Raw genomic sequence first — 10,726 nt, 5'->3', positions numbered from 1 at the left:
TAAATAGAATCACCATATGATGCAGCAATTCTACTTTGGGTACATACCCAAAAGAACTGAATGCAGGGCCTCAAACAGATACTTGTATGCCAATGTTCATAACAACATTCACAATAGCCAAAAGGTGGAAACAACCCAAAATGTCCATAGACAGATGAATGGGTAAACAAAATATGATATATGCATACAATCAACTTTTATTTAGCCTTAAAGAGGCAGGAAATTCTGATACATGCTACAACATGGATGAACCTTGAAAACATTATGTAAGTGAAACAAGCTGGACACAAAGGGACAAATATTCTATCATTCCACTTATTTGTGCTACCTAGAATAGGCAAATTCATAGAGACAGTAAAACAGAGGTTACCAGGGCTGGGGGGAGGGAAGAATGGAGAGTTATTGCTTAATGGGTACAAAGTTTGTTTAGGATGATGAAAAAATTCTGGAAATGGATAATGGTGATTGTTGTACAACATTATGAATGTATTTAATGCCACTGAATAGTACAGTTAAAAATAGTTAAAATAGTCAACTTTATGTCATGTATGTTTTAACACACACAAACATACACACAGTGCTGGTCAGTCTTACAGTGCATATCATGTTCCAGCATTGTTCTAGTTCCTGAAGCTACAGCAGTGAAAAACTACAAGTCTTTTCCTTCCTGGAGCTTACCATCTGGTGAGAGTGGAGTGGTAACATAACATTTAAAATCTATGGGTACAGATGGATCATTCAATAAATAGTTCTGGAATAACTGGGTAGCTCTGTGGCTTAAAAGTTAGTCAATATGTTAGGCCTTTACACTAAAATTAATTCAAGATGGATCAAAGATTTAAATATGTAAAATGAAACCATAAAAATGCTGGAGGAATTCATGAGAGACCTTTTTAAAAGGAATAGTTTTAAAATGGGGGAAGATCTTTCTTAATATGAAACAACCTGGGAATCATAAAAGACCGTGGATTCTGCTATATGCAAATATTTGTAAATTGTGCGTAGAAAACCAACTACAAGTAAAGTGAAAAAACAAATAACAACTTTGGAAAAATATTTGCAACTAATATCACAAACAAAAGATCTAGTTTCCCAAATTTGTAAAGGGCTGTTCCAAGTCAATAAGAAAAAGATAAAAGGATGTGAGCCTATATTTCATGAGAAGGAAAAACAGAAGTGTCTCACTCCCATTTTTTTTTTAAAGATTTTATTGTTTTCCTTTTTCTCCCCAAAGCCCCCGGCACATAGTTGTATATTCTTCGTTGTGGGTCTCTCCAGCTGTGGCATGCGGGATGCTGCCTCAGCGTGGCTTGATGAGCAGTGCCACGTCCGTGCCCAGGACCTGAACCAACGAAACACTGGGCCGCCTGCAGCGGAGCGCACGAACTTAACCACTGGGCCACAGGGCCAGCCCCTCTCACTCCCATTTTTAATAAGAAAAATGCAAATTAAAATGACACTGAGACACCATTTTTAACTTATCAGATTGGCAAGTTAAAAAAGTTTAATAATCCCCTGTTGGAATGTGTATGGAATAAGAGACACTCTCATTTATTGTTATTGGGAGCATATATTGTTCCAACCTGTATGAAGTGCACTTTGGCAATTTTTAATAAAATTACAAGAGCAAATACATTATGGCCCTACAATTCCATTTATTTGTATTTGTTACAAATAGACTTCATGTTCAAATGACATTTATTGTTAGAACTAAAACTATGAAAACTATAAAAAGGAGATATAGGAGAAATCTTTGTGCCCTTGGGTTTGGCAAAGATTTCTTGGACATGACACCAAAAGCATAATCCATAAAAGAAAAAAAAAGGATAAAATGGATTCCATCAAAATTAAAGATTTTCGCACTTCAGAAGACCATTAAGAAAATGAAAAGCCATAGACTGGCCGATATATTTGCAAATCATGTATCTGATAAAGGACTGATACTCAAAATATGTAGGAACTGTTACAATTCAATAGTAAGAAGACAAACAACCCAATTAAAAAAAGAAAGATTTAAATAGACATTTCGCTAAAGATATAAGAATGACTAATAAGCACATGAGATGTTCAATATCATTAGTCATTAGGGAAATGCAAATTAAAGGCACAATAAGATACCATTTTATCTTCACTAGAATGGCTATACTAAAAAAGATAGTTGCAAATATTGGGAAGGATGTGGAGAAACCGGAAGCCTCATCCATTGCTAGTGGGAATGTAAAATGGAACGACCAGTTTGGAAAAGTTTGGCAGTTTCTTGAAAAGTTAAATATAAATTTACCATACAACCCAGCAATTTTCACTCCTAGGTATCAACCCAAGAGGTGTGAAAACATATGTCCACGCAAAGATTTGCATGAGCTGTCCAGAGCAGATATTGTATGATTCCATTTATATAAAATATCCAGAAAAGGCAAATCTAAAGAGACAGAAAAGAGATTATTGGTTGCCTGGGGCTGCGGGTGGGAACAGGGAGGGACTGGAAACAGCTCAAGGGATATTAAGACAGTGATGGAAATGTTCTAAAACTGGATTACGGTGATAGCAGTACAACTTGGTAAATTTACTAAATACTACTGAGGACAGGTGAAATTACTTAAAAAGAGTGAATTTTATAGCATTGAAATTATACCTCAATACAATTATTTTAAAAAATGACATTTATACGTACAATGTTAGTCATTGAAGCATTGTCAGAGCAAAATATTGGAACAAACGTAAATGTCCATCAATAGAGGACTATTAAATTAATTATAGAGTATCTGTACAATGTTGCTGCATTAAAAAAGAAAAAAGGAGCTCTTTTATATACTGGTATGAAATAATCTTCAGGTTTTATTAGGTGAAAAGTGAAAGATGTATAGTATGATACCATTTGTGTGAAAAATAGGGGAAGAGAAAACAATGTGTTCTCAAGAATTTGCTTATGTTTGCCTAGAATACCTCGGATACAGAATACCTTATTCTCTTATAAGGGTGTGTGGGAAACTTGTCTGCTGCTTGCCCCTGGAGAGGGCAAATGGGTGGCTGGTAATGGAGTTGGAAGGAGACCTGTCACTGCATATTTGAACCATGTGAATTATGACCTACACGAAAACTAAATAAAAATTAAGACAAAAAGTTATATTCAAATAGAGGGTGTTATTTGACCTTTTCTTTTTTCTTTTACAGAAAAATTACCTCCCAATAGGTGGCGCTCCTGAAACACCACACATGTTTTTACATTATTTTTATTTTATTTTGAGAAAAGCCCAAATTTGGTCTGATGGACTTTCTTCTCCATTTGTCACCTCTGGGGACCTTGAGTCTAGATTTAGGGCTGAAAGTCTCTCGGCTCGGAGCACTCCAAAACGTACTGCTTTGTTTCTGAGAACTGGACAGAAGGGAGAACACCTGGACTGAAAAAAGAAAAATTGCAATTGGTTCAGAAAACCAAATAATGCTTGTACTCCATTTTCCTGATTGAAACTTCTGATTGATTGATTGGTTGATTGAAAGGTTAATGTAGGTCAGTGGTTCTTAATTAAGGGCAGTTTTGCCCCTGAGGGGACACTTGCAATATTTGGGGATATTTTTGGTAGTCAAAAGTGGGAAGTACTACTGGCATCTGGTGCAGAGACCAGGGGTGCTGCTAAAACCCTCCAACGCAGGACAGTTCCCCCACCACAGAGAATTATCTAGGCCAAAATGTTAATAATATGGATGTTGAGGAACCCTGATATAGATTAGGATTAATATTCAGCATCTGTATTACTTGAGGCCCTGTTCTGAGAGGCTTTCCAGATGCACACAGCCTTCATATTTTCTTACACCAAGAAAATCAGCCCTGGCTTCAGTGCTTTTAGAAACTGGCCTTCACAATCAATCCCACCTCTTAGTCTGATCCTTATAGCTGCTTGAGGAAAGGAGATAGACTCGGCAGCAGTTGGGAGGGCAGGTAACGCGAAGGTGCTTTCTTAGAATTGCTGTAGAGGGACACACCTGCTCTGAGTCTTGAGCTCACTTCTTCCTCTGCTGGTTTCCTTGGAGGTGGCTGTAATGGTCATCTTCCCGATCCTTCAGGGGCTAAAAAGGACAGCACAGTCATAAGCTCATTTTCGCCCATCCTCTATGTATGAATTAATTTGATGCATATTTATTGAGTGCCTTCTATGTGCAAGGCTTTGGAGTGGGTGCTTCATAGTCTTGGGGGCAGAAAAAGGACAAAGAGATGGACGTTCTGTGTATAGTTTCTTTGTGTGTCCCTCTCAGTGTGTCCTTCAACTTTTTCTCACTAGATCCTGACCTCAACCTCTCTCAACCCTTCTCTTTATTTTGTCCATTTTACCCAAAAGGATAACTATCCTATCATCTGGTATTCCCTAGTTAAGCAGTTTCTTATCTGTATAGTATCTTTGAGATAACTCCCCCCACCCCCCGGCAATTCCCCAAATTTTACCACCACTGATGGTAGCAATGTCTCTTTCATTCCTCATTCCCTTACCTGGTAGAGCTGGTCATTGGACAACAGAGTCTGCTTGTCTGAAGCTGCACAAAAAATAAACAAAATAAACACATATCCAAGGTAGAATGGATAATAAATTGGGTTATATTCACACAATGGAGTACTAAATAGCAATAAGAATTAGTGGAAAACATCTACACTATGACACTATGGATAGATCTTGCAAGCATATTGTTGAGTAAAAAAAAGCCACGCATGAGTATTTAATGTATGAATCTATTTACATAAGGAAAAAACCAGGCAAGATTAATCAACATTGTTACAAGTCAGGATAGTCCTCACTTTTGGGAATAGGTAGAGGCTGGAAGTGACCACAAGGGAGATTTCTAAGGTGTGGGTAATATTTCCTTTCTTAAACTGGGTTCTGGGTTCATGGGTGTTTTGGCTTTGTTAAATTTTTTTGAGCTGTGTGCTTGTGATTCACTTTTCCTTATGTAGGTTTTACTTTCATAAAGAGCTTTTAAAACTACAGTGGACAAATCAGAAGGAGTTGGATCTTGAGACAGGTAAATATCCTGTGAAAACACAAGGTGACCTTTTTTCCTGCCTAGAGAGACAGAGCCTCGTCCAACCATGAACATTAGCAACTTGGGTCAACTCAGTCTTGTCTATTGGGTCTATTTTGGTGGGAAGGAAGCTGAGGGTCTTAGGCGGTCTCATCTCTCATCTAAAAACTTTTTTTTTTTTTTTGAGGAAGATTAGCCCTGAGGTAACTGCTGCCAATCGTCCTCTTTTTGCTGAGGAAGACTGGCCCTGAGCTAACATCCTGTGCCCATCTTCCTCTACTTTATATGTGGGACGCCTACCACAGCATGGTGTGCCAAGTGGTGCCATGTCCACACCCAGGATCCAAACTGGGGAACCCTGGGCTGCTGAAGCGGAACGTGCGCACTGAACCGCTGCGCCACTGGGCTGGACCCTAAGAACATTCTTTTACCTCTTGACTGGCGAACTCCATCTTGTCCAGCAATGAAGTAGACCCCAACAGCCAGGAAGAAAAAGCTAATGATTTCAGCGAAGATAAAGCCCAACACAGTGGCTGCATTCAGCTCAATGCAGTTCTGACACACTGTGGGAAAAAGAAGGGACAAGCCTCCTTTAGGGTGTGAAAGCTGTTCTTATGGATCTTTTTCTCCAGCCTACCAGTGATAATGCCTCTGTCTAAGGTAGCAGCCTGCTCTCTCTTTGGGTGGTTGGCAAGGGAATTGCCTTGGAAGATCCTTGGACTAAGAACTCAAAGCTTCTCGCCCCCAGGAATCCTGTGGAACCCCACGTAATCTTACCACCAGGAACTACATGAAATAGAAGGGAGATCAGACTCCTTTCTCTGTGCTCAACTGCCTTCTACTTTACTGCTGCTCACCTTGGAATCTCCCCTGTTGCTGCTACCTACCTCAACTCAGTTTATATAAATTGCTGACTTCTTTAATCCATGGGGCCCACCCAATTGTAAAGCAGGCTTAACGGGACTAGCTATGCTTTTTCAAGAAGCTGAGGGAACAATCTTGTTAAATTCACAAAGAGGAAGAATTGGCTCTTATATCCCTGTTTAGCATCTATTTCCACACTCACCCTGGACAGGAAGCTCTCCAGAACAGCAAGTTCTGCTTAATTTCACAACAAGCAAACCAAAGAGGATTACATACTTCTATAATGCACTTGGAGACTTGAATTTCGCACTGATCCTTGACACATGTACATCCCTTGAGGGTCCGTCATACGATTTCCCAGATTCCGTGTAGATTCTCTTCCACTTATGTTCACCCCATCTTTAAACCATGTGACTTCTTCATTTTTTGAGCCACAACTCAGAAGTACTGAACCATCTTCTTGATTGTCATCCACTTTCATCAAATGTTGTTCTGAAAAGGGAAAAACCATGGTCTGTTAAGGATCTTGCCTCTGAAATTCTCCCTGCCCCAGGGTATCAGGAGAAGACCATCACAGCAGTGCTTCTCAGACACTAATGTGCATACGAATCACATGAGGATCTATTTTGAATTTCAGGTTCTGCTCAGTAGTTCTCATAGGGGCTGAAATTCTACACTTCTAACATGCTCCCAGGTGATGCCAATGCTGTTGGTTCATAGGTTGCACTTCAAGTAGTGCCTAGCTGCTAGGGTCCTGTTTCTCCTCCAAGAACCAGACAATTAATTGCTCAGCTACAGGAAAGCTGCTCAGAAAGGTCATGACTGGCCACTGATTTGGTTGACAATGGAGAGGTTAGCTGTGTATCATCTTCCCATCCCTTCTAAGCCGTTCACTCGCTGCTATCGGACTACTGTTGTAGGAAGCCATATATCCATGAATTTCCTTAGAGTCTGAAGATAGTAAGGAGTTATTTCTCCTACCTTGTTGCGACTGGACCATGGTACCTGGAGAGACAGAAGAGAGACAGAAGATCAGCTGGGCATGGAGTTATTCGGATGCCCTGAGGTATCATTTCCTTAGTGGTTTGAGGCCAAGATGGAGAAAGATTCTAATTCACACGAATGACAGTATTTATACCTACTCCCTGGATTGTAGCCTAAATCAACCAAATTCAATTCAGGGTGTCGTATAATAAAGACTTTGTCTGATCTTTGTCCTGGGTTCCAGGGAGGGGGTTTAACCCTTGGAATTTCATGAATGATAGGAGTATTTTCGTTTTTCTTGGTGGGCCCTTGAACCACACCAGAGTTTATGCAACGGAGTTGACTCAGGATGAGGCTGGTCAAGACCAACCATATGATTAGAGAATTGGGACTTTGAGAATTGGGACTGAGAAGGGAGGGGGGCTGGACACTGAGTTCAGTCACCTGGCCAAGGATTCAGTCAATCATGCCTATGTAATGAAACCCCAATAAAAGCTCAGTGGAGCTTCCTGCTTGGTGAACACATCAAAGTGCCGGGAGGGCGATGTGTTCTGATTCCACAGGGAGAGGGCATGGAAGCCCTGTGTTCAACACTCTCGCAGACCTCACCCTATGAGTATCTCATCACTTGTCTAGTCCTGATTTTATTTTTTATAATAAAAATGTAATAGTAAGTATAGCGCTTTCCTAAGTTCTGTGAGTTGTTCCAGGAAATTATCAAACCTGAGGCGGAGGTTGTGGGAACCCTCCAGATTTGTGCCAGTTCATCAGAAGTGTGGGTGATCTGGGGACCCCTGAACTTGTGCCTGACATTTCAAATGAGGGCAGTCTTGTTGGGGGCTGTGTCCTTAACCTGTGGGTCTGATGCTAACTCTGGAGGGTCAGCATCAGAATTATGTTGTGGTATATGTAAGGATATTGCTTGTACAGTTTGGAATGCTCTGTTCCTTTAGCGGATTAGCCCTAACAAAGAGTGGGTGTGCACTAGCTAAAGCCTTTCAGAGCTGAGTTAACTTCTAAAATCTTCAGCCTTGATGATCTATTTCTTGTAGAAACTGTCGATGTCCCAGGGGAGTTAGCTATTCAATAGCCCTCCAATATGTCTCAAAACTCAAAGTAGTAGAGTTGCATGGTAGACATACTACAGAGAACTAGCACCAGAATTCCATACAATTAGGTTTAATCCAAACATTTTCTGAGCGCTATTATGTACCTGACATGACTAAGCAGTGTGAAAGAAAAGGGTGGTGATACAAGAACTAGTTGCTGCTTCCAAAGAGTTTACAATGAAGTGGAAAAAGCAAACACATATGTAATTAATGTAATAGAAGTTATAAATTACCATTTGGTACTTATGTGAATGTATATGAAAGGGAATAGAAGCTATTTGATTTTTCCCAAGGGTGAGGGACAGGGAAAGCTTAACAGAGAAGGTGACTTTTACCGGGGCCTTGAAGAATAAGTAGGAATTCACTAGACAAAGAAAGGCATTCTGGGGAGAAAGAATACCTGAACAAAGATACAGACTTGGAAAAGGCCAAGAGAGGTAGTGTGGCTAGGGGTAGAGTGTGTGATGGGGAGAGATGAGGCGTCTCTCTGGGAATCAAAGTATGATGGAATGAGTTGGATGGAGTCAACTGTCTTAGAACTTCATGCAGGACAGAACTGTTTATGAATATTACCCAGCACAGTGCTTGGAACATGGTAGGAGCTAACATTTGTTGAATGAATGCATGAATGAATAAATAAGTGAATTTTTTTTAAAAAAGCAAGAAAAACAGTAAAGCAGATTTCTCACTAGCTCCTCTCCCTGACCAACTGGTCACCATGGGAGGGACAAAGAGGCCCTTCATTCTAACTCAGATTCCATAGGAGAGAGGGTCCAACTAATTGCCAACATCTTTTAATTTTGCTTATGTGAGTCCTATTTCCTTTCAGGACTTGAAAGGTTGTGTAGCCCAATTTCCTAGGTTGACTGGTGAAGGAACTGAGACCAGAAGAAGGAGGTATTGTCCAAGTTCACACTGCTCATTGATGGCTGAGCTGGACCCAGAGCTCAGGATTCTATTGCTCAGCCCAGTGCTCTTTCTGATCTGTCTATCTGCCTCACGAAGGCTTTCAGCACTGTCCCCACAGTGTTGTCTTTAGCTGGCTCTTCTCCATTCCCCTCAGAAATAATTCTAAACTCTCACTGTCCTCTTCAAGCTCCCCACTCAATCTTCACTCAGCTCAGTTTCAGCAGGTGGCATAGTCTCCCACTTAGTTAGTTGAGAACATGTATGCTGTTATGGCCCCTTCTTCAGCTTCCTTTCCATCTACAAGCCTGTCTATGGCCAAAGCCATCTGCGCTTCCTTTCTTCTAGTCCCACAGGGTAAAATTGCCTTCCCCTCTATGTCCTTGACCCCATTTTTGACTCCATCCTTTCAACATCAACTCCAGAACCTTGTTCTACTCACTATCTTCTCCTTTAGTCTAGAAATGTGCTCAAGCTTTTCTCATACTCAAAATTTTCTTCTTAGACTCTATTTCCCCCTCTACCTACCACTCGAACTCTCCTCCCTTCTTGTCCAGACTTCTTTGATGAATAGTCTACCCTTGCTGCTCCTTATCACCTGCCCTTCACCTTCTACTCATTTCCACTTGGCCCCCATTCACACTACTTCACTGAAACTGTTCTATATCATCCGTGACCTTTATTTTGCCGAATTCCACAGACTTAAACTTTTAACTATATTCTTGTATCAATGGACCTCTCTAATATTTCATACTCTTGGTGACTCTCCTTCTGGAAGCTCTCTAGTCCCTTGGTTTCCATGGTATTGCATTCATCTGATTATTCCAGCTCCTTGACCATCCCCTTATCTCTTTCTTGAGATGTTTTTTCTCTAACCGCCCCTTAAAGGCTGGTGTCCTCACAATTCCATCCTCAGCCCCCTCCTCCTCATGTCTCACAAAATAGTTGTGTGATTTCAACAACTTGCATGGTTTTACCTTGCCCCAATGTGTGGAAAATCATCTCCAGTCCAGACTCAAGGCATCGGCCCAGTTCATCCACTTTCTGTTGTATATTTCCAACTGAATATTTGTCCAGGCACCATATATTGCACTCAATCAGGCAACATTGAAATTTATCTCTCCAATTAGACTATAAGCTCCTTAGGGAAGAAGGTTTTATTCATCTTTATATCCTCCTAGCCTGTCGCCTAATAGAATCTCACCCATATTTGTTGACCAAATGACCAAGTGAGTGAGTGAATGTTTCATAGGTCTACTCCTAACCCAAGCTCTGATTTAAGGAACATATACCTTTTCTTTTCAAGTTCCTGGCCTGGGCCCCTTTGGGCTACATTCGAACCTAAGATGGCGGCATCCGGGTTCTCTCTCTAGCCAGTGAAGTCCTCTGTTTTGGTTTCTTAAGAGACCAGGGCCCCATCTCTGTCATGGAACACTGCTTCTCTCTAGTGGAGAATAGTAAAAGGCTTCATTTTTGCCCTTCCTTCTCTGAACCCTAGGGTGACAGCTGAGGTAGGCTTGAGGTTAGGGATCCCAATATTCTTGTCCTCCTAATGATGGCTTCTTCCTTTGACTCCTTTTCCAGGCTACCAGCTCCCCTAATGGGCCCTTACCTTGAAGAAGAGTGATAGCCAGGATGAGGCCAGCCAGATGCTTCCCCTGCTCCATGTTGGTCTCTGTCATTCCCCGGCAGGACAGACTGAGCAGCCCCTAGCAGTCAGCCACCCTTCACAGCAGCTAGCCTGGCTCCGCCCAGTATCCTTCTGGCTGGGGCCCCAGCGAGAAGGCAAGAACCTAGAGCCTCCACCCTCTGCTTCAAGTGCAGGCAGTGGGGTGGGGGTAGGGGGAGGAGCA

General features: G+C 41.4%; 1 protein-coding gene across 2 annotated transcripts; it reads right to left on the bottom strand.

The window, feature by feature from the left end:
* Positions 1–2,760: 2,760 nt before the first annotated feature.
* On the bottom strand, positions 2,761–10,612 carry LOC124252582 (T-cell surface glycoprotein CD3 gamma chain). Of its 2 annotated transcripts, none has more exons than XM_046686251.1 (7): positions 10,486–10,612; positions 6,856–6,879; positions 6,151–6,366; positions 5,442–5,573; positions 4,484–4,527; positions 3,982–4,065; positions 2,761–3,393 (listed from the first exon to the last, which is right to left on the bottom strand). In XM_046686251.1, exons 1-6 carry the CDS (start codon positions 10,553–10,555, stop codon positions 4,000–4,002), a joined length of 552 nt encoding a protein of 183 aa, XP_046542207.1. In that variant the 5' UTR covers positions 10,556–10,612; the 3' UTR covers positions 2,761–3,393; positions 3,982–3,999. The 2 variants fall into 2 exon arrangements, with proteins under 2 accessions (XP_046542207.1, XP_046542206.1); XM_046686250.1 differs by having other exon boundaries at positions 2,764–3,398.
* Between the last annotated feature and the right edge of the window lie 114 nt (positions 10,613–10,726).

This window comes from Equus quagga, chromosome 14 (genome assembly GCF_021613505.1).
Source record: "Equus quagga isolate Etosha38 chromosome 14, UCLA_HA_Equagga_1.0, whole genome shotgun sequence".
NCBI lineage: Eukaryota > Metazoa > Chordata > Mammalia > Perissodactyla > Equidae > Equus > Equus quagga.
Note: the sequence above shows the minus strand (reverse complement) of the source record. Positions and strands in the feature narration are given on the sequence as shown.

Excerpts from the sequence above, each read along its gene's own strand:
- LOC124252582 (XM_046686251.1), bottom strand. The coding sequence starts at position 10,555 with ATGACAGAGACCAACATGGAGCAGGGGAAGCATCTGGCTGGCCTCATC. Across the intron at positions 5,574-6,150 it reads TCTCCAAGTGCATTATAGAA|TGTGTCAGAACTGCATTGAG; the intron begins GTATGTAATCCT and ends TTTTTCCCACAG. Across the intron at positions 4,066-4,483 it reads CCAATGACCAGCTCTACCAG|CCCCTGAAGGATCGGGAAGA; the intron begins GTAAGGGAATGA and ends TGTCCTTTTTAG.